We start from the raw sequence: 24351 nt of genomic DNA, 5'->3' as shown, positions 1-24351 counted from the left end.
TTCTATTTACTTAATCTCTCAACCTTAACTCTTTTATTATTATTATCCTTTGTCAAATATTATAATTATAATACATTATTAAAAAATTTCCTGATAATTAGTTGAAATACATTAAATATTAATGTGTTTAGACATGTTTTTCATTCAAGTAAATTTGAATAATTAAAAATATACTTTTATATATAATAATTATTAATATCAATAATACTAGCCTCACAAACATCTCCCATATGGCAATTTGCAATTGGCTTGGCCAGGCGGGATCTATTGTTGGATAGGCGGGATCCATTGTTGGATAAACGAGATCCTTAAACTGACCAATTACGAGCCGACATGTGACATTTGTGAGAGAAATGTTTGTGAGTGTAATATTACTTATAATTATTATATATAAATTAAGCACGAGCTTTTAGATACATACGTTACATATATTGGGTCTGTTTGTTTTAATATTTTGGATAGTATTTTTGAAAAAATAAGAGTTATGTGGGAATAACGAGGTAGAATTTAAAAATTAATAAAAACACCCCATAGGTTTGTTAATTTACTAAACACCCCTTAATAAAAACATTAAAAATTATAAAAATACCCTCACCCATCCATTAAATATTGGCAACCGACCACCACCGTTGGAGGGTGGCCGGAGTCGCCGTATCGAAGCAGGACCGGCTGGATATGGCCAATCGTGCACCTAGATGGCCTTTTCCAGCCAGATCTACGACCACTACCAGCCAGATCCAGCTGGTAGTGGGACATTATACCAGATTCCGACCACCTTCTGGTGGTGGTGATCGAAATCTGGAAAATGTGAATGGATGGGGGTGTTTTTGTCAGTTTCAAAACTTTTTTTTTTTTTTTTTTTGTTTAGTTAAATTAACAAACCTAGTGGGTTTAAAAATAATTGAATAAAATAAAATAAAATTTTCATAATATGGAAACAAATGCGTATTTTAAGGAGGATAGGGATAAGATAGCAATTAAAAATTTTTACTAGTACAAGTTTACTTAAAATAGACAAAAGGATTTTTTACATAATTATTATTATAATGATAAGATATAACAACAATAATAATAATAATAATATAATTTCTAAAATAGAGGTATACACCTTAAACATCACAAATGCAACACCAGCTCCTGGTGCACGGCCCTCTTTATAAGCTGCCAGTTCAGTCTCCAACTCTGTCTCAATTCTTGCAATTTCCAATCTCTCTTCGTCTGTGTAACCTAACCTATCCAAACCCTCCCCACAAGTATTTCACTTTCTTCCAACCATAAACAACCCGACCCAACAATCCCTCATCTACATTTTCGTCACATCAGGTAAAAGTCTAGAGTCAATCCGAGCAACAACCAAGTAATTTCATCTCTGACCCGAATCAACTCAGTAGCTAAATATCCAATGCACATAAATCCATCGGGTACAATAACCCTATAAACCTCCAGGATACCTATGCTGAAATACTCTGTAAGCAGTTCTATCATCACCTAAACTCTAGGTAAACCCTGAACCATAATTGTAAATATGGCTGTGAGTTCGCATTTGGGTCACTCAAATTCCCATTCCCATCTCTAAACCTAGTCACTTTAATCGTTCTTCAATTGCATACATTCCTAAATGTACCAGACACAACCAAAACGACAAATAAAAATGTATCCAAAGCAAAACCGAACCTTTTTCAATATGATTTATCGTCGTTTTGGAGAACTGACATGCAGCACAGCGTGTCACCGTAAGATTCAACGGAAGCAATACGGAATTGACAAAACAGCGATGGATAAAAGAACAACAAAGCTACCGCCTTGATGAGGAGGAATTGGGCCGCATCCGCCCACAATGCCGGGCTATCTCACGACAAGTGGCGTGCCATACAGCAAGGAGTTTTGTGCACGAGAGCTGCCGGCCGGGGATCCAACGGTGGTCGCTGCGAAGCTTTACGAAGAGGAAAATAAAAACGCAGAAGAAAGACCGATGGCCGAGATGTTAAGCAGGTACTGAAGTTACGTACCACGCGTCCGGAATATCGCCGTCAGAATCGGAAGACGGCGGCGGAGAGAGTGTATAGCTCGTTGAGAGCAGTGGTGATCCATAATTTTTTTAAATTCTGCGAACTGGTAGGGCTTCTGAGAGAATTTTGGGGGTTTTCTTATGAGCAACTCAAGGTTAGGGTTTCCAGAGAGATCGATTGCGAGACAGCAAGAAAGAAAGAAGAGTCAGAGATTGCTTGCTGCGGTGACAACGACGAAACAGAGTTGTGTCGAAGTTCGTTCTCGCCGTCAACTTCCAAATTTTTTCATTTGCATACCTGTTACCTAAGGCCCAGCTTTAGGGCCGGGGAAAAAGGCTGAGTTTGGGCCGGACTTCAGCCTTTTGATATTCTGACCAAAAAAAAAAAAAATTATTGATATAAAGGGGTTAAAGAATTTTGTAAGGTGTTTTATGTAATTTTATAAATTTCATGTAACATACCCGGCCCGGTAAATTGGGATTTATAACATCCTACGATTGAACCCAATTTGAGCAGCCATATATTAATGACACTGTCGATTGGGCCAGACTTAGCGGGTTGAGCCCAAATTTATCTGGTGCAGATGGGCTTTTGGGCCCATTTAAAGCAAAGCAAATTAAAATCATATTCAACTATATAATTAATGTGGTTTAAGGATGAAGCTACTGTTGTATAAGAAGCTAAACGTGGGTGAAATTCTATGGTGGATTTTATGAGTCGAGTATGTTGGCATGATTTAATAACAACTAATTAATAATATATATAACAAAATGATGTTTACAAAACAATAGAATTCACGTGAGGTATGATTCTTTTTCATTTGAATATCCATCAATTTTCTCCCCCCAAAATTAAAAATAAAATAAAATAAATAAACAGAATTTAAATATTAAAATACGATTAATATTAATTAATTAATTTCATGAAGAACATGCAGTACCGTATTTCCACAACCTAAAGGATAAAGAATTAAACAGAATTCTCTGAAGATTCATCTTTGGAACAATGTGAAATGGCGTTTTGACAAATCAATCAGACGGCTATGGGATGTCACTGAAATGTCATCACAGATCCCTTAAACAAATTTGATTCTATGAATGGAGAAGATAAGATATATTTTGTTTTGTCGTACCTTTGGGTTGCTTTTTGAAACAAGAATCAAACCGACATGACGTTTTGACTCAGTACCACCTAAAATTGGGAGATTTAATTAGAAAATAAAATAATTAGTTAATGGTTGATTTTAATGGGTATCACGAAATTCATTCACCGTCTATATGACTTTAATTAAGCTCTGAAAGCGACATAGAAGACGACTCTTTTGACTCTTCTCTTCTATTTCATATTATCTCTGCAACCTTAACTCTTTTATTATTATTATCCTTTGTCAAATATTATAATATAAATACTTATTATAAAAAAATTTCCTGATAATTAGTGAATACATGATACTAACGAAGAATCAATAGTGTTAGGAAAATCTAATGGATGTTAAATAATAGGTTTTTAGTCGATGGACCAGCAAACAGAAGCATGAAAATCAAAAACTCGCCTAACGTTTTTGCAATTACTCGAAGGGATCAAAATCTCGTTCAGCAGACAATTTTGACCACTTCGTTTGATCACAATTGTTAGTCAATTTCAATCTTAAAGTTGAAATTGACTAACAATTGTGAATTGTCCGATTGTCAACTCGTTACTGGGCTTGGAAATTGCATTCATCTAGCCCGCACTTTTCTGGTGAAACAAGTCTTCTAGAATTGAAGAAGCAAAGAAGATTCGTAACTCAATTAAATACATTCTGATCTGATAGCCTCATACATTACTTAAAATCTAAGACATTGACTATTAAGTTTTTTTTACTACGTTCTTAATTTAATTGAAGATAGTTTTATCCAATCGTTCGTTTACATTTACCTGTTTTTTTCCCCTTGATTTCACCAACTCTTTACACGAGGTTTCTTGTAGATTTAAGGAAATTTCTAAGGATTTTCCTCAAGATTTAAGGAAATTTCATAATTTCAACTACCTTATCCGATTAGGCAGTTTTTGGGAGGCCTAAATTCTCACAGGTGACTCCATTTTCAGCCTAAAATTATAAATACCCTATTAAACAATTTTCCAAACGACAAATATACAAACAAAATTTAGTGAAATGGAGGAGAAAGATAGCAATCAAGAACAGAACCCAACAGGCCACAAACAATGACTTTTTCAAATTAATAAATTACAGCTACATTGACATTAAATGAAGCAGTTTCTGCACTTCAAAGCTGACACCTCAAACATTATAACAGAAGTCTTGTTCCTATGATCCCTTTGCAGAAAAAAACTGTATTTGTGTAACCAAGTATGCAGAAGAAATATAGCTTCTCATCATACAGAAACAAAGAAATGGTTAGACTTGAGCTATGTTTTTATCAATTGAAACTGCAATCAAGTTGGGGAAATTCTTTCTCTATACAAGAGGAAAGCCAAAAAATAAATAAATGTTATGCACACTTCATATTAACCATACAAGTCAATGTCACCAAATTACAAATGATACGTATCCCAATCAAAATTGGGCTGCGAGTAAACCTCATAATCAATTGACCCTTCTACAATGCTATCGACAGATTGCATGCCTTCCAAAAGACTAGGTTGAAAACTATCGTTATCAGAAGGCAATAGTTTGTATAACACCAACAATCCAAGAGTAAATATGGCTTGCAGCTTTGTGGAGTCTCCTTGGACTGAAAAGAATAACAGCATTGAAAGAAGGAATAAATCCACACAGAACCGCATGATACACAACACAGTATCCATCAACCTTCCGTCATTGCCAGCGGGAAAACCCCGGACTCTATATACAAAAAGAAAGTTGTACTTATCAACCACATACCTATACCCAAAATAGACTGCACCAACTGGGACCACAAGTGGAGCAAATGATGAATATATCATGGTCAGAGCAAATATTGTCAAATTAAATGCGTAATATTGTGCAAAATCAAATGTCTGCTTGGGTATTGGTGAGGTTCTGCTAATTGGAGGATACTCAGAAAGAACTTGTCCTGGTGGATCAATTCCGTTTATCCTGGGAGAGTCAAACATACTTTGATTAATCAGCGGCCTCCGAAGACTGCCACTGTCCTGATTTTCTAATGGGTAGTCTTCACTTTGTTCAGGAACCAGCTGAAGCATGTCATTCTTCCGAAACTTTTGAATCTTCTTCTTTATCCAAGGGATTGGAGCCAGTAAATCATAAGATATTCCCAAGAAAGTGCTAGTGATCAGAAATGCAAGTGAGGAAAGGCATGATTTTGACAAAAATGATGCACTCATGTATTGCTCAATCCTCTTGCAATCTTCTCCATCCAAATAACACCTGCCCATCTTCAGGATGGCACTTTCTAAGGATGATTCAACCAGACCTCTTAATAGGATGAGGTTTACAAGAAAAAAGCAAACCATCTTCAGAAGCGCAGCTCTTTGCTCTCCAGACACAGTTAAATGCCGTTCAAACTTGGAGAGATAAGAAAGAGCTGAAGGAATCACTATATACATACTCACAAATATGATAACATTTGGCAAGAACTGAAAGATCAGCGATGCAAGCCAGCTAGAACTCTGAACCCAAGCCAACCATGATTGAGCATTATCCATTGCTTCAGCATTAATAATCTGCCCAGCACTCTTCACAGCACTAATAACCGCAAGAGGAGAACTGAAAAACAAAAGCAATAACAGTAAACATGTGTTCATAAGCACCCTCCGCAGTCTCAGTGACATCTTTGTTGATCCCAAATGGTTCCAATAAATGTCTGTCGCCAACGGAGCTCGTTCAACTTTCCATTGGTTCCTCTGTAGCCTCAATTCCACAATCGAAAAGAACTTCCCAATTCTTCTTTTCTTCTCATTCCTAAAATCCTGAACAGCCTTATTCGTGGTGTATACGTCCTTAAACATCACAAATGCAACACCAGCTCCTGGTGCATGGCCCTCTTTATAAGCTGCCAGTTCAGTCTCCAACTCTGCTCTCAATTCTTGCAATTTTCTCAATCTCTCTTCATCCGTGTAACCTAACCTATCCATAACCCTCCCCCACAAGTATTTCACTTTCTTCCAACCATAAACAACCCGACCCAACAATCCCTCAGCTACATTTTCGTCATCATCAGGTAAAAGTCTAGAGTCAATCCGAGCAACCAACCAAGTAATTTCATCTCTAACCCGAATCAACTCAGTAGCTAAATCATCCAATGCACATAAATCCATTGGTACAATAACCCTATAAACCTTCCCAGGATACCTATGCTGAAAATACTCTTGTAAGACAGTTCTATCATCACCTAAACTCTTAGGTAAACCCTGAACCATAATTGTAAATATAGCTGTTGAGTTCGCATTTGGGTCACTCAAATTCCCATTCCCATCTCTAAACCTAGTTACTTTTAATCGTTCTTCAATTGCATACATTCCTAAATGTACTAGACAAACAACCAAAACGACAAATAAAAAATGTATCCAAAGCAAAACCGAACCTTTTTCAATATGATTTATCGTCGTTTTGGAGAACTGATCATGCAGCACAGCGTGTCCACCGTAAAGATTCAACGGAAGCAATACGAGAATTGATAAAACAGCGATGAATAAAAGAACAACAAAGCTACCGCCTTCGATGAGGAGGAATTGGGCGGCATCGGCCCCACAATGCCGGGTTATCTCACGACAAGTGGCGTGCCACACAGCAAGGAGTTTTGTCACGAGAGCTGCCGGCCCGGGGATCCAACGGTGGTCGCTGCGAAGCTTTACGAAGAGGAAAATAAAAACGCAGAAGAAAAGACCGATGGCCGAGATGTTAAGCAGGTATTGAATGTTACCGTACCATGCGTCAGGAATATCGCCGTCAGAATCGGAAGACGGCGGCGGAGAGAGTGTATAGCTCGTTGAGAGCAGTGGTGGCTCCATAATTTTTTTAAATTCTGCGAACTGGTTAGGGCTTCTGAGAGCTAATTTTGGGGGTTTTCTTCATGAGCTAACTCAAGGTTAGGGTTTCCAGAGTGATCGATTGCGAGACAGCAAGAAAGAAAGAAGAGTCAGAGATTGCTTGCTGCGGTGACAACGACGAAACAGACTTGTGTCCAAGTTCGTTCTCGCCGTCAACTTCCGAATTTTTTCATTTGCATACCTAATTAAGTAATTAGTAATTACCTAAGGCCCGGCTTTAGGGCCGGGGAAAAGCTTGAGTTTTAGGACGGGCTTTCCCTGACTTCAGGCCTGGATTTGGTTAAATTAATAAGAGGTCGTTCTGAAATTTTATTTGACATTCTGACCCAAAAAAATATTTGATATAAAGGGGTTAAAGAATTTTGCAAGGGGTTTTATGTAATTTTTTTAAAATTTCATGCAACTTACCCGGCCCGGTAAATTAGGGTTTATAACATCCCTACGATTGAACCCAATTTGAACAGCCCATATATTAATGAACACGGTCGATTGGGCCAGACTTAGCGGGTCGAGCCCAAATTATCTGGTGCAGATGGGCTTTTGGGCCCATTTAAAGCAAAGCAAATTAAAATCATATTCAACTATAATAATTAATGTGGTTTAAGGATGCAAGCTACTGTTGTATAAGAAGCTAAACGTGGTGAAATTCTATTGGTGGATTTATATGAGTCAGATGCTATTTGGCATGATTTAATTAACAACTAATTAATCATATCATATAACAAAATGATGTTTACAAAACAATAGACTTCACGTGAGGTATGATTTCTTTTTCATTTTGAATATCCATCAATTTTTCTCCCCCCAAAAATTAAAAAATAAAATAAAATAAATAAACAGAATATTAAATAATTATAAATACGATTAATATTAATTAATTAATTTCATGAAGAACATGCAGTACCGTATTTTCACCAACCTTAAAGGATAAAGAATTAAACAGAATTCTCCTGAAGATGCATCTTTGGGACAATGTGAAATGGCGTTTTGACAAATCAATCAGACGGCTATGGGATGTCACTGAATATGTCATCACAGATCCCGTTAAACAAATTTGAATTCTATGAAATGGAGAAGATAAGATATATTTTGTTTTGTCGTACCTTTGGGTTGCTTTTTGAAACAAAAGAATCAAACCGACATGACGGTTTTGACCTCCAGTACCACCTAAAATTTGGGAGATTTAATTTAGAAAATAAAATTAATTAGTTAATGGTTGATTTTAATGGGTATCACGAAATTCATTCACCGTCTATTATGACTTTTTAATTAAGCTCTGAAAGCGACATATAGAAGACGACTCTTTTGACTCTTCTCTTCTATTTACATTAATCTCTGCAACCTTAACTCTTTTATTATTATTATCCTTTGTCAAATATTATAATTATAAATACATTATTATAAAAATTTCCTGATAATTAGTTGAAATACATGATAATATTAATGTGTTTAGACATGTTTTTCATTCAAGTAAATTTGAATAATTAAAAATATACTTTTATATATAATAATTATTAATATCAATAATACTAGCCTCAAAAACATCTCCCATATGGCAATTTGCAATTGGCTTGGTCAGGCGGGATCCATTGCTGGACAGGCGGAACCCATTGTTGGATAGACGGTATCCTTGAGCTGACCAATTGTGAGCCGACATGTGACATTTGTGAGAGAAATGTTTGTGAGTGTAATATTACTCATAATTATTATATATAAATTAAACATGAGCTTTTAGATATATACGTTACATATATTGGGTCTGTTTGTTTTAATTATTTAGATAGTATTTTTAAAAAAGTAAGAGTTATATGAGAATAACGAGGTAGGATTTAAAAATTAACAAAAACACCCCTTATGTTTGTTAATTTACTAAACATCCCTGTAATCAAAACATTAAAAATTATAAAAACATCCCCACCCATCCATTAAATATCAGCAACTGGCCACCACCACTGGAGGGTGGCCGGAGTCACCGTATCGCCCTAGGACCTGCTGGATCTGGCCGGTTATGGTCCTAGACGGCCTTTTCTAGCCAGATCTACGATCACTACTAGCCAGATCCAGCTGGTAGTGGGCTATTATATCAGATTCTGACCACCTTCTGGTGATGGTGACCGGAATCTAGAAAATGTGAATGGGTGGGGGTGTTTTTGTCAGTTTCAAAATATTTTTTTTTTTGGTGTTTAGTTAAATTAACAAACCTATAGGGTTTAAAAATAATTAAATAAAATAAAATAGGATTTTCATAATAGAGAAACAAATGCGTACATTTGGTAGGATAGAGATAGAATAGTGAAAAATAATACTTTACTAGTACAAGTTTACTTAAAACAGACAAAGGATTTTTAACATAATATAATAATTATTATTATACATATATAACTGTTATTATATAACAACAATAATAATAATAATATAATTTCTAAAATATTGTTTTTTGATTAAAAAATTAATTAATATTTAAAAATTCCCAAATACACTTTGAGAATAATTCCACACAAAATCATCTTTAAATTCTTTAAAACAGCACCACATATATTTGAGTGGAAAGTAAAAAATCTCATAAAAAAGTGCTACTTTTTAAACACTGCCCTAAAAAAATCTCACCATTCTTTTAACCTCAAACACGCTTTTGCTTCCCACCATAAATTAAGCATAACAAAAGCACTTAACTAAAGCCACATGCAAACATTATTCCTCAATTGATTCACATCTTGGAATGAATGAACATACCTAGTTTCACTCCGTATCTAGTTTAAATCTTGAATTTATGCTCTCTCTTTTTACTCTTGATCCACTTCTTGTTCAAGTGAAGTCTAAGACAAAAACCCGTTTATAAGAAAGTTTATCGTTGATAGAAGGAAGTTATTACTGTGAAAAAAAGAGGTCGGACAGTCGAGGAAGAAATATGAAATGTGTGACAGAGGGTTTATTCCAAATTTCAATCTCAACTCTTTATTTTATTTTTCTTTTTTATGATTATAGGTATTCATGCCAACTTACATGCACTTCAACTAATCTCTCAAGACTATAGAACTACTGGCCGAGTAAGAGTTCAAGTGGTTACTCCTATTAGCAATCGATATGAGACTTGAACTTATGAATTTCTATCGAATCACTTGATCACTTAGAGATGGTTTTTTTTTATCGTTCTTTTACTTTCTCTTAATCCAACACTATAAATTCGTCGATGCCAACTCTAGAGAATCACCGGAGACGTCTAAATCTTAAAATTGTCCAATAAATGTATATTCAATTGGTTAATTATTGAAATGTATGACTCCACGGAAATTGACTTTCAAGATCAATTTTAGATTATAGTAGTGGGACATGGACATCCGCACAAAAACACAAGCGAAATTCCAAGTTGTTCCACAAAGTAAAGAAACATAAGAGAACTTTTGCATCACTAAAATTTCAACTCCATCTTTTAAATTCCGTCCATTATAAATGTGAATGATTTACACGTCAAATTCACTTAGTGTCTTAGTCAACAAGTGAATTTCACTGATGTAAGTGCATTGATAACCAAAAAAAAAAAATATTTGATAATTTTAATCGAATTTTTTTGTATTTTCATACATAAAACCGTTTGGGTTCACTCTTACCGCTTTGTTACTCATGGGTGGGTTAATTTCATATATTTATTTACTTAGACGTACAATAGTTTTATGTTGTATGAATATAATATTATACTAATATTTTGAATCATGAAATCATGGAATTTGAAAATGATTCTCAAAAGCTAAAGATAAATGAAAATTTTAATTTAATTTAATCGGGAAAAATATTTATTTATTTTTCAAATTTACATTAATTTTTGAAATTTGTCACATCTATTTCTCATAAAGAAAAAGTTGAATTTAAATTCAACATCAAGTCGGCCCACATCAATCCTACCAAATATATTTCAATAATTGAAAAATTGAAAAAAAAAAATCTAAAGTGAATACAACTAAAAGTAATTAGTTGGTGGGTAATAATTATTAATTTTTTAATTAAATTAGTAATCACATATTATTCACAACCACTATTAAAAGTTAATGAACAGTATATTGAAAAATACTTCCATTTAAAATTTTTACACTTATTTTCACTTCTTTGTATTATTATGTTGATGTCTTCTATCTATCAACTTAGCCCTATATTTAATAAATTATAGAAAAAATAATTAAGATATTAAAAAATCATATAATTAATTCAATAAAATCATATTCAAATATTTTAAATACTAATAGTATGTATAATTTGTCAAATAAGTGACAAAATTATATTGATTTGACTAAAAAAAACCAGATGTTACTTACACGTGGATAGTCTAGCTGTAAGAGCGATCAAGGGGAGCCCAAATGGATAGAACCTATAGTCCCAAGTTTGATTTCCCGTTGAGTGTTAAAGATAATATCTTTGCCCATGATTTGTCTAAGCGGCCTTGATAGTGGGATAGCTTTCCCTGAGAATTAGTCGAGGAGATGCATGTAAGCTAGTTTGAACACCTTAGTTATAAAAAATAAAAAAATAAAAAAACTTGCATAACAAGTATAGAACAGCTCAAAAACTATATAATAATTTTTGGTCTTATCAATTTTAAGAGCAGGAAGGTGGGTGTACTGTAATCTTAATTAGTCGGTGAAGATAGAGGATTTGGCTGCCTTAATACAATTTCTGTGTCCGGTTGGTTCATTATTCTGATACTTTCTAGAATAAAATTTTGAGAAAAGTAAAATTGGGTGGGTATTACGATATAGGATTTGGAAATAAACAAAAATATCCCCCTATGTTTGTTTGTTTACTAAACACCCCTATAATAAAATATTAAAAATTAACAAAAACACCCCCAACCCACCCATTAAATATGGATAGCCGGCTATCACTGTCAAAGTCACTGTATCGGCACATAACTGGCTAGATCTGACTGATCGTGCGCCGATATGGCCATTGACGGCCAGATCTTGTCGCATTTGGTTATCAATGACGGCCAAAGATACGGCCGTAGTTGATAGTCAACGATGGCCATATCTTGGCCGTTCGTTGGTGACTAGTTACGGCCAAATATCTGGCTATTGACAGCCAAATTTTTGGTCGTAGATCTGACATTTTTTGACCAGATCCACTGTGGATCTGGTTGGAAAAGGCTAGATCGGTGCACTACTGAACAGATTCAGTCAGTAGTGCGCTATTATACCAAATTCTGACCAGCTTCTGACAGTGGTGGCCAGAATCTGATAAATGTGGGTTACTGGGTGTTTTTGTTAATTTTTAAAACTTTTTTTGGGGGTGTTTTGTTAAATTAATAAATTTAGGGGGTTTAAAAAATTAAATAATATAAAATAATATTTTGAGAATAAGAGAATAAATATATATTTTGGATAGAATATGGAATAGAATACTAAAAAATTCTCTACCAACCGGAGCCTAATTAACCTAATTATCATTACTTTAATCTAATTGCTAAAATGGACTGTTTTAAACAACTAACTCACTTTCCCGGTATTATTTGCGCTCCCACTTTTCTCTCTCTCTTCTTTTTGGGCATTAATCGATAATCATGTACAACTTTTGATTAACAATTACTTAAAATTAATTATTTAGTTAAAAGCATCTTTCAGCTTATTAATTAATATTTATAGAACTTTGTCTCTAGTATTTTATGTTGTTTTTGTATTTAATTAGAATAACTTTTGTGTACTTGAATAACTTTTCTTTTATTTAAAAACTCAAATTATTTTCAAGTTTTATCAAATACTTCGTTTAGTCTATACGATTTTTTCTTCAATGTATATTTTCAATATATTAGGAATATTATAATACCCATTATAGAATCCAATATTTAATAATAATATTAAAATTTTCCATTATTTTGCTTCATCTACAATATTTATTTAAAATAACGAGTAATTGTTTAAAATTATAGAAATAGTTGAATATTATTAGAAACATAATTCAATTTTTTTTCCCCCAAAACTTAGAATTAAGTGAAATTTAGCTAATTTTTGTCTATTTTCTTATTTCTTATTTCTTTTTCCTTTTTTTTTTTTTTTTTTCCTAGAAACCCAGGTGTCACCCGAGGATCCACACAGGAATGTCTTTCGTTGCCCACACAGGTACGTACTCCAAAGTACTGTCCCCCCCCTTAAGAGATTCTTTCGCCTCCTCCATGGCTCGACCCTACCCAAGGGCTATAGGCAAATGGGAAGCACCATAGTACCATCAGGCTAGCTCTTGGGCATGGGTTCGAGCCATGGGGGAGGCGAAAGAAATTCTTAAGGGGGGGACAGTACTTTGTGAGTCACGTACCTGTGTGGCACCGGGAGACATTCCTGTGTGGATCCTCGGCGTGACACAAGGTGTCTAGTTTTAGGCAAACCCACCACCGCATTCTCCCAATTAAAACGCATACACTTAAATGGGGAATCACATGAACTGTGTGCACCTATCCACATATTCCCAATTTGTCATAACCATCTGGGTTACTCACGAATAGATATAGAAATAGTTAAAATTTTAAAAACACACTTTAATATTTAAAATAACCAGTCTATTTCTTAATTCTTTTAAAGAATAAACTAGGCACCTCAAAGTTTTCTATTTTTAAAATTTTTAAAGAAATCCATGTGATATATTTTAAAATTTGGTAATCTATATGCAAAAGTGTATTGATACATTATCCACTTGGTGGTTATCCAGATGTCTTGTGTTCGAGTCCCACAAAATAATCATTCGCCATATTGTGATTTACTTGACTCATTGGACTTATAGAGGGTTCAATAACCTCGATGATTTTGAAATGCGGGAAAGTTGGTTCGACACCCCCAGTAAAAAAAAAAAATGTTGATTGGTTTCTTACTTTATTAGTGAAATAATTACAAATTAACATTCTTAAATGTTAAGTTTAATCGTGTGGGCACCACTTCCATTGAATTGTAGAAACTAAACATTTTTATTTCTCTCCTCTTTTAAAAAAAATAAATATAAACAATAATTTCTGATTTTTACAAGGAAAAAGAAATAGAAAATAACAAGAACCAAACAGCCTTATTATCAGATTTTGATTTTTTGCAAGTAAAATAAAATCATTAAATTTAACAAACCCCCCCCCCCCCAAAAAAAAAAAAACTTTGAAAGAAGGTACAACGTGTGCGCCATAAGATTTTGTCACAACCAGATTCCATATAATTTGCCACTGCTATTATTCTATACGGTACACGTGTCGTTCCGCTAATAAGTGGACACCTGGTTACATATGTCACACTTTTTTTGTTGTAAAAGTGAACCCCTCTTGAAATTTGCAAACCTCTTAGAAGTAATTCTCTAACCACACGCAAGACATCCATGTTCTTCTTATTTTTATGTTTCATTTCAATCTCCTTTTGTTTTTTTTTTTTTTTTTTTTTTTTTCAATTTTGTTTCTACTTTTTTTCACACATAACTTTTTAGTTTATCATTTTTCAAAATATTGTTGATAAACAATCACCACGCGCTTGTTTTATTAACCGAATATGGCTTCGTCACCTTATAAACTTTATTTATGTAGAATTGACAACAATTTCAATCAACTTTCTTTTTGTCAATAAATCCTAGACGTCTCTCGTTTCCTTAATTTATTGTTTCTACTATCTTCTCACATCGTAGGTTATCTCAAACACTACAAGCTTTGAGAAATGAGAACTAAAGCTTTGGTGTATGATATAAAACTCGATCATAATAAGGGATGAAACACATATATCATAATACGGAGGTGAAATAATTAGAGAAAAATAAAAAAAACTATTTTTTTTTTTAATTTTCATAAATATAGTTATGATATCATTAAATCTCACATAAAAATGTTCAACAAACAATCCTCATTTAGGAAAAGGATGAGGTAATCATCAATTTTAACTAACGAAATTAATCCTGTAGATTACCCTACCCTGGAAAATAATATGGAGCTTAATGCAAAATAAATAAATAAATATTAATTAATTAATTATGTAAATTTATCTCTGTTTGTGGAGCCCACGGCTGGGCAAATGCATTGCTGTCTTTTTGAGGCATGGCTTTGTTGGCTTTTCTTTTATAAGACTTTTATCTGCCGAGAAAAACAAAAGACCAAAGCCGAAGGCAAAAAGAAAGAGAGAAAGAAAGAGAGAGAGAGTTTCCGTTTGTTTAATCACACACTCATTGACAACTCTTTTCATTCATTTTATCTTTATCTTCTTCTTCTTCTTCTTCTTATATCTTCTCTTTTTATTTCTTGGTTTTGGATTTTATTTAATCAATTTATTTAAACATTTATAGAAAGAAAGGAAAATCCAGAAGCTGAAGTAACCAGAAGCGCGCCTGTTATTTACAGTTTTGATTTGATTGATCTATAGATCTAACGGTTTCAATTCCACATGTTCGTTTAGATCTTCGTCGTTATCATCTGTTTTGATTCAGTAGCCGAACAGAGAGATTGCACAGATAGCTGAATTTGTGTTGTAAGTGTTTTTACTTTCATGTTTTGGTTTTTATTGTCGTTTTATTGGTTCTGTGATTGATTTTTTATTATTAATTTACGCATGTATGGATATTGAATTTTTTAGTGTAGGATTAAAAGTGGAATGTAGAGATAGATTTGACTCTTGCTGTTTTTGCCAGAACTGTTTTGGTTGGTTCTGTCGTTTTGTTAACTTTAGAGTTCCAAAGTCAGAGGTTGCATAAGGGACTTGTGTCTTTTGTCTGTTTTAGGTACAACTGCATAAGGGTTTTAGATTTTAGGAACTTGATTGGTTCTTATCATTCATTATGATAGTTATTTGGAACTTAGCTTGATTGTTTTCATTATTGTTTTGATTCAATTGGATTGTATGTTTTGAATATTTGGTTTGGATTAATTTTTTTTTTTTTTGTAGAATATTTATATGATGATATTGCTTGTTATGCAGGAGAGGGTGTGTTGAATTGGTACAAGTGATATTACAATTGTGTATTGCATCCGATTCTGGATGTGGAGGCATTGGAGGCTGTTGGCCCGGGTGAGATGAGGGATGTTATCAAGATTGATGAACTTCCTGAGGGCCTGCTGGCGGCCGTCCTCGGACCGATATGTCCACATTAGTACGGATTCAGCAGGCCGGCAAGATGGGCTCCTTTGGTACAAAGACACTGGACAGCATGTGAATGGTGAATTCTCTATAGCAGTTGTTCAGGCCAACAATTTGCTTGAGGACCAGAGCCAGGTTGAGTCTGGCCCCTTGAGTTCGCTTGAATCTGGTCCTTATGGTACTTTTGTTGGTATATATGATGGTCATGGTGGGCCAGAGACCTCTCGTTTCATCAATGATCACCTATTCCAGCATCTAAAGAGTAAGAAACAATGACCTTAGAGAATTTAAACCCGGTGCAAGTTTCTGTCTTTGGAGAATTTAATAACTGTTATGTTTATGTTTTAAAGTTTGGAGGTTGAAGTGAGTTCTTGGCCTTGACATGGTTATTTTACAGGGTTCACAGCAGAGCAACAATCCATGTCTGTGGATGTAATACGTAAAGCTTATCAAGCTACGGAGGATGGATTTTTCTCCGTTGTTACTAGACAATGGCCTATGAAGCCGCAGATAGCAGCTGTTGGATCTTGCTGCCTGGTTGGTGTGGTCTGTGGTGGAACCCTATATATCGCTAACCTTGGTGATTCTCGTGCTGTGCTGGGGAGGCTTGTAAGGGCAACTGGGGAAGTTCTTGCCATCCAGCTTTCATCAGAGCATAATGTGGGAATAGAGTCTGTCAGACGAGAGATGCATTCTTCGCATCCGGAAGACTCACAGATTGTAGTTTTGAAGCACAATGTGTGGCGTGTAAAGGGCCTCATACAGGTAAGTTTCATGTGTGGAAAACCATGATCAATGCTCTATATGAAGTCAACCCAAAAATCTTGTGTTTTAGATATTTTATACCTCTATTAGGTTAATTTTATATTGAAGTCTTATTACTTGATTGCACTAAATTGATTGAAATCATAAATGCTAAACTAAAACTAATTGAAACTTTTGGACCTTGGATCAAGTCGTGGTGCAGGTGCACTGCCTGCTTCCCATGTCGTTTTTGGACTTATATTTGAAAATACGGTTATATACTATATCTAAATCTGTGAAAAGATAAACTAAAACTAATTGAAAGTTTTGGACAGTGGATCAAGTCGTTGTGCACTGCCTGCTTCCCATGCCCTAAATCTGTGAAAAATTTTAGCTAAATAGTTCTGGGTGGTTTGGTCTATGGGCTATGGTATTCTTCAGGGGAGCATGTTCTAAGGGCTTTGCTATGTTGTTTTCTTGCTGAATATTCATTGACCCTAATCACGTTAATCCATGAACAAATTGGGCAGGGGTAAGTGCTTAGGCTGGCCCAGTTATCTGATTAAGTATGCTATGGTGGGCTTACTTTTCATAGGATGTAGATTTTAGTGAAAAAGTTGTAAGGTGTCAATATTATTGGTTTTTGTCGTGAACCTATTTTTTACATAGCCTCCTATTTTGGACAGCTGGATCTCAATATTGGTCAAGCTGTCTTGTCCAGTGCACTGTTTGGTTAATGTGAAAAAAGACAAAAACCAAAGGACAAAAACCAAAGGAGGGGACAGAGGCTATGCTCCTTTAGTTGTTGGGTTAAAAAAGTTATCACCTTCTCAGCTTGAGCAAAATTTCAATTTCCCTTCACTTTTTGCTGTCCTTTTTCTGTGTCCTTCTGCACTATTCATTAGTAAGCCATACTGGAGCAAATACCAACCAATTGAATCCCTACCCATAGTACACCTTAATTCAGGGTCAAAATTTTCAGATACAAAAGGAGGAACCTTAGGACTTAATAAATCGTACAAGGACCGTTTGATTAAAAAAAATTGAAGTGGAGGAAATATGCATGTTTCAATGGTAATTGCTGACTTTAAAAAGAGCATATGATTAGAAAACATAGGGGTATCAAGATGATAAATTTCTTGGTTAAAGGCCTTCAATAGGAGCGAGGACTAATTTGAGAATGATTGTAGGTGTTAATTTTTTATGCATTCACTAGTCTTTTATTTATTTCTCCTAGTTTCAAACACAAACATTTTAAGGTATGAGTACATCCTTGTCACACCATTAAGGACCAAGATGACAAATAAAAGCTATTATGACCTTCATGGTGTAAAATGACTAGAAGTTCACTTTAAGAGAGTGAATTTATACATAGTCTAGGATTGATACTTGAAGGGGTGGAAAATTGGAATGGGAATGTGAGATGAAGATTACTTACATAGTATGATTGTGGAACTATCCTTTTCATATATTATTGAAATCACTGTAAATTACTTTGTAATCAGCTTTTATATATAGCATGTTCTGTTGTTCATACTGATTATGAGTTCTGAAATTTACTTGGTTCTTTTGTCTTGCAGGTTTCTAGATCTATCGGTGACGTATATTTGAAAAAGGCTGAATATAACAAGGAACCTTTGTACGCAAAGTTCCGCCTTCGTGAACCTTTTAAGAAGCCAATTTTAAGCTCGGAGCCTTCAATTTCTGTGCTTGAACTTCAACCTCATGATCAGTTTGTCATATTTGCTTCTGATGGACTGTGGGAGCATCTTACCAATCAGGAAGCAGTTGATATAGTTCAGAATCACCCACGATTCGTAAGTTATTCTGCCTTCACATTGATTTGCACCATGACAATTTTGATGTAGTTAATGCTTTACATTAAACTGATCATTTACATGGATGTTTAATAATTACTCTCTATACATGTGCCCCTTTGTATCTTGCTGTCACATGTAAATTATGTTGTGGAAAAGTAACTCACATGCTAATTAAGATAAAATACTCCTATTTGTATGTTTACCTGTTTGTGTCTACATATACATTTGCTACTAACACAAATTATGGGATGTGATTGAATTGTAATTTAGTAAAGTAAATTATGAAAATTAAGTAGTTGTTGCATTGTTGTGTTGTTGATCAGGGGAGTGCTAGGAGGCTTGTGAAAGCAGCGTTACAGGAAGCAGCCAAAAAGAGAGAAATGAGATACTCAGATTTGAAGAAGATAGATCGTGGGGTCCGCAGGCATTTCCATGATGACATTACAGTGATAGTTGTATTTCTTGACACACATTTAGTGAGCAGATCTAGCTCAATGAGAGGCCCTTGTTCATCTGTGAGAGGTGGTGGTGTTAGTCTGCCTGCTAAAACACTGGCCCCCTGTGCCACACCCACAACAATGGAACAACTTAACACTACCACGCAACTTAACACTACCTAGTTACAGACTATGCCAAAAAAAGAGGTAGAGCGTGCACTTTTTTTTCTTTTTTTTTTTTTTAATTTATAATTTTTTAATGTAAAATGAAACAAGTTAAGTTTATAAGACTTGTTGTATCTTTATTATTTAGCTTCTAATATCACTATCCATCAAGAAAAGAGGAAAGAATCAAGCAAGGTAAAAGAGCTGTTTGGTGCTGCTGCCTCCGCTGCAAAGGGTGACGTTACAGATTCTTTCTTATTACACTTCCTCTACGCATTCTTCTCTTTTTTGTATTTTTATTTTATTTTTAATCTTTGGAGCTTTTGGGTTTTGTAAATTATTATGTGGGTTAGAGAACATTATCACCTATAAATCAAAGCTTCTGCATCTTTTGTTCTTTATCCTGTTGTCCCTCTATTATATTTACATAGACTGGCTACTAAAAATTTCTGTGTCATTTACCTCTTTAAAATTGTCCTTTTTGTTTTTATTATTTTGCCACACAGAGCCTTGGAAATGATAAGATATGATATATGCATTTCATGTTAATGGAATTAGTGAAGCAAACAAGCAACTAGTCCTACTAACTTCTAACTTTCTTGGAAAGTTTTTCAATAGTTTTCTTATATACTTTCTCTTAGTCTTGAAGTGGTTTGCAATTAGTTAGTAGGATTTGTGAACTTTCTCTCAATCCTGACGTGGTTTGCAGTTAGTTAATGAGATTCATGTGGGATTTGTGTGGGACTCATTATGAACTCATTGATTGCGAGTTATTATATTAGGGTCGTGAATAATGGCTGTTTGTGTAATATTATTGAATATAACTCACAGCTCCATAGTTTTTAGTCTACGAAATTTTGCTTTTCTTTTCATTAAGTTTTTTTTATCTGGGGAATACAAAGATCTTGATTAGACCCTTCCACACAGAAAGAAGTTCCCCCAACATCACAGTGCTTTTAAACACAAAACGAGGGGAGTTTAATTACATGAATACAATAGACAAGTTTAATTTCCTCTTGGCTGCCATTGGAGGGCTCTCTTTAGGCAAACTTTCACTTCAATGTTTTGTTTTGTTTAAATAAAAGATTGTCAAATCCTCTGTGGTCAAACTTGAAATCAAATAAAAAGCTCATTAGATTCAAGGAGTTTTTTATTTACAGTAAAGTGACTCTACTCTCCTAGTTTTCATTCCGGATTAGGCTGCCAGGGGGGGGTTGGTTTATACCCAGAAGAAATTTTGCTTCCTCTAGCTGTTAAAAGTTAAACTTTACAGAGGACAACAATACTCAAATGTTCTGCCATTTTAGCTATGTTGAGTTAAATCAAAACTGATACATCTTTGCTTGTTTGAGAGGAAAAACTCAAGTAACCAGAATCACTCATGAAAAACTGACTGTTTTGTTAACCCATTTGTAATGCTAATAGTTAGTTTTCAGCTAACATGAACAAGGGCAGTAACTAAATGGGCACAAGGTTAGCATTCCCGAGAAGCATTTGTAGTAAACTAGCTGGCTGCTTTTTGTTCACCAGGCATAAGCACTTTCACATTAACCCACAAGAGAGAGAGAGTGAGCCCAGTTGGCCTCTCTAATTTGGTGCTTAACTATCACTTCAGCAAATTTATTGTACCCTTTCGGAAGCACAATTCCCAACAGTAGCAAGTTCTACTCTCCAACACACAAAGAAAGAACGAAAAAAAGTGGACATGAATGATTCTCACTTGTCAAAATCATATCTCAACCAATCTCCTGCTGCAACGCTACTAATCCTGTGTTTTCGTATTGGTTCAATAGAGTTATGTCATGATGAAGGTTAAAGTCTTGTCTTGTGGCTCTCTACCTCTTGGCCTATATAGCAAATCCATCCAGATTCATAAGTACTGCAAACTCCCTGATCTCTGTGGCTTACATTTTCAAAAGTAAAACAGAGATGGGAGTTAATGTTTTTTTCTTCCCTGAGGTTTGGAGAAAGTATCAAGTTCATCCAGTAAAATCGAAAAATGTCAGAATAGTCCCTGTCAGACAACTAACGTCGTGGCCGCACTGTAAAGCCTTTTCGCAGCACCACCACCACGCCTCTCTGCCCTCAGAGGTATTTGCTATTGTAAGTGTTGATTTCATTATTTTATAAGTTGGGTGTTTTGATATTGGACATTGGCTTGAGGCGTTGGTGGTGGTGATACCTTGTTTTGCTTTTGTTGGTGGCATTGCGGTGGCTGTTAATTTTAGTAATGGTGAGTTAGTGGCGAGGCTTTGGTGGGTGGGGCGGGGAGCTTGCAGATATTTTGGGTAGAGCTGGAATACCTTGGTTGTTGCTTTCGGTGTGGCCTTGGTCGTTGCGGTAGGATAACTGGTAGATAAGACCATCTCCAACCCATTGCCCTAAATTGATGCAAGTTTCATACTAAATCAGTATGGTTTTTGCTGTAAAATACGACTGCATCTCCAACCCACTCACAAAATACTACACCATAACAAAATTCTTTTTCTCTTTTTTATTATAATTATTTTTTCATATATTAATTAAATATTAAGAATTATATTTTTATTAAATAATAATTACTTTAAAAATTATACCAATTTAATAAAATTAAGCATTTTATTTAATCAAATATTAGTTGAATTATTTGGAAGTTGATTTGGTGTGAGTTTTTATAGTTAAAGAAAATACCACTCTAGATAAAAAATAATAATTCAAAAAGATGTATTATCCATTCAAGTTTTTGAGATTTATGGCTTATCTATTCAAGTTTTTAAGATTTGTGGTTTATTAAAAAATATATATTGCCCATTAAAGTTTTTGAGATTTGTGGTTTATTTTAAAAGATGTATTGTTAATTCAAGCTCAAAAAAATGTATTGTCCATTTAAGCTTTCAATTCAAACTTATGTTATAAAAGAGCATATAACACATTAGTTTTGAACACATCTCTTCTATTTCCTCTTTGAAAAAAAAAGCGTATATCATCTTTATTTGTATTACAAAATGACTACACAACGAAGTTCTTCATATACAAATAAAAAAGACATGCATCTATGTCATATTTATCTTGATATTTCTCAAAACCCGATTTTAGGTATAAACCAATCTAGTGATCAATTGTGTTACAAAATTTAAATAACAATATATATATATATATATTTTACTGTTTGAATAATACTAAACCAAATTAGTATACATAAATAGCACTACACCAAATTTAGTGTGAACTGTAGCAGGACAGCAAATGGCGCTGGGTTGGAGTTGAAATCTGCGTTATTTTTGGTGCCCTGAGGATGAGGTGGTGGCTGCTCGCTATTTTTTTTTTAATTTATAAGACTTATTTATTGTTAAAAGACAAAAAGACCATTTTGCTGTTTAATAATAGGTAACGTCAAATGTGTGACAGGGACTATTGTGACATTTTCTGATTTCACTGGATGAATTTAAAATTTTCTCCAAACCTCAAAGGACGAAAATGTCATTAACTGTGAAGAGGCTTTTGTTCCTGTCACCAGAGAGGCCACTGTCTAGCTTGTAGCAGTTTTAGTCATTTGTCAATTCCTCAGTGTACTAACTACTAAATGATCATTTCAATCCATTGAGTTAAGTAAAAGAGTATGGATAAGAGAACTCACCTGCATTATTATTTTGATGAGTAAACAGCTTTTTCCCATCAAGGGTTGTCTTAACGACACTATTTCACCAAAACAGAAAAAAAAAAAAAAATTTAAAATACCTTTTTTTCATACAAAATTTATATTCTGTTAATACTTAAAATACACTTTGGGTCGTTTGTTTTGTTATTTTGGATAAGATTTTGAAAATAATATTGGATAGTTGAATAAGGTGAGTATTACAAGGTAAAATTTAAAAATTCACAAAAAACCCCTTAGGTTTGCTAATTTAACTAAACACTCCAATATATAAATTTTTTATAAAATGACAAAAACACTCTCATCCACCCACAGTGCTAGACTCCGACCAGAAAATGGCTTTACGACGCAGACCGGTCAGATTTGGCTGATCGTGCGTCGATATGGCCTTTTCCGACAAGTTTCACCACTGATATGGCTGGAAAAGGCCAGATCTACGGCAAGATATAGCCTTTGACGGTTGTAAAAAAGCTAGATTGACTGCCAGATCGACGAATTACAGGCCATTTCTGATTATTTCTACGCCATTGTGACAGATTTCGATAACCACCGATGATGCTTGTCAGAATCTGGCAACTATAGGTAGGTGGGGGTGTTTTTACTAATTTTTAAACTTTTTTTTTTTCACGAGGTGTTTAATTAAATTAAAAAACTTAAGGGATTTAAAAGTAATTAAAAAATAGAATAGTATTTCTCAAATAATAAAATAAATAAGTATTTTGGGAATATGATTGAGAATATGGATAGAAATAACAAAACAAATGGAGCCTTCACTTTCTCAACTGGCGTTCGATGAATTACTAGGAGCGAAGGTAAGAAATGTCTTGTAGAGAAAAGACTAAAAATTCAAATATTAATGATAAAGAGAATTTTTATTGTCACAATCAGTGTTGGGTATCAACGAAAATATGAACTTTGGTTAGGAAAATAATACTTCTAAGCTTTTTGGGTGAGAAATTGTCATTAAGGCAAACCTTGAGTGGGAAAAAGTCGTTTACTCTTATTTTGATTAACCATTTTCTTTCTGTACTTCCATTCCACCATAACCTTGATTGACTGTTTAATAATAACCCTACTTGCTTTCAGCCACCCCCTGAATCAACAAGAATCCTATTCTCTGGCTAAGGTTTGTGGTGTCTTTCAATGAAAAGATTAGGCCACCTTTCAAGTGATCAAGTGATGATGACAGTAAAAACTATAATTATGAGTATTAATTAAGCCAATCCCCTGCTAAATCTCACATTAAAATAGGTCTCTTCTTTACTTCCCTTGGAAAAACCACCAGGGTTCAAATCCATTTCAAGTAGCTTTGTTTTCCTTGCATATATCAGTTAAGCGCGTGGTGATTTTGAGTCCATATGATTTAGAAGAGTTTGAGAAATCAGTAAGGCAGTGATTTCACCACCATGAAGAGCGTGTAGAAAGTTTTACTGTACATGGGGTTGATAAACAAACAAAGCTAGGCACAGCTTTGGTCTATCC

The 24351-nt window shown here is 34.4% G+C and overlaps 2 protein-coding genes across 2 annotated transcripts; one reads left to right on the top strand and one right to left on the bottom strand.

Moving 5' to 3' along the window:
- Window positions 1–4259: 4259 nt before the first annotated feature.
- Window positions 4260–7145, bottom strand: LOC116120869 (CSC1-like protein At4g35870). The gene has a single exon (XM_031406840.1). It carries the CDS (start codon window positions 6960–6962, stop codon window positions 4545–4547), a length of 2418 nt encoding a protein of 805 aa, XP_031262700.1. The 5' UTR covers window positions 6963–7145; the 3' UTR covers window positions 4260–4544.
- A 7935-nt stretch (window positions 7146–15080) lies between these two features.
- LOC116120837 (probable protein phosphatase 2C 60) lies at window positions 15081–19699 on the top strand. Its single transcript, XM_031406807.1, has 6 exons — window positions 15081–15463; window positions 15911–16331; window positions 16467–16834; window positions 18394–18630; window positions 18957–19277; window positions 19384–19699. Exons 2-5 carry the CDS (start codon window positions 16013–16015, stop codon window positions 19251–19253), a joined length of 1221 nt encoding a protein of 406 aa, XP_031262667.1. The 5' UTR covers window positions 15081–15463; window positions 15911–16012; the 3' UTR covers window positions 19254–19277; window positions 19384–19699.
- The last annotated feature ends 4652 nt before the right edge of the window (window positions 19700–24351 follow it).

Source organism: Pistacia vera, unplaced genomic scaffold, assembly GCF_008641045.1.
Source record: "Pistacia vera cultivar Batoury unplaced genomic scaffold, PisVer_v2 Contig949, whole genome shotgun sequence".
Classification (NCBI taxonomy): Eukaryota; Viridiplantae; Streptophyta; class Magnoliopsida; order Sapindales; family Anacardiaceae; genus Pistacia; species Pistacia vera.
This window is presented reverse-complemented; position numbering and strand designations above follow the sequence as displayed.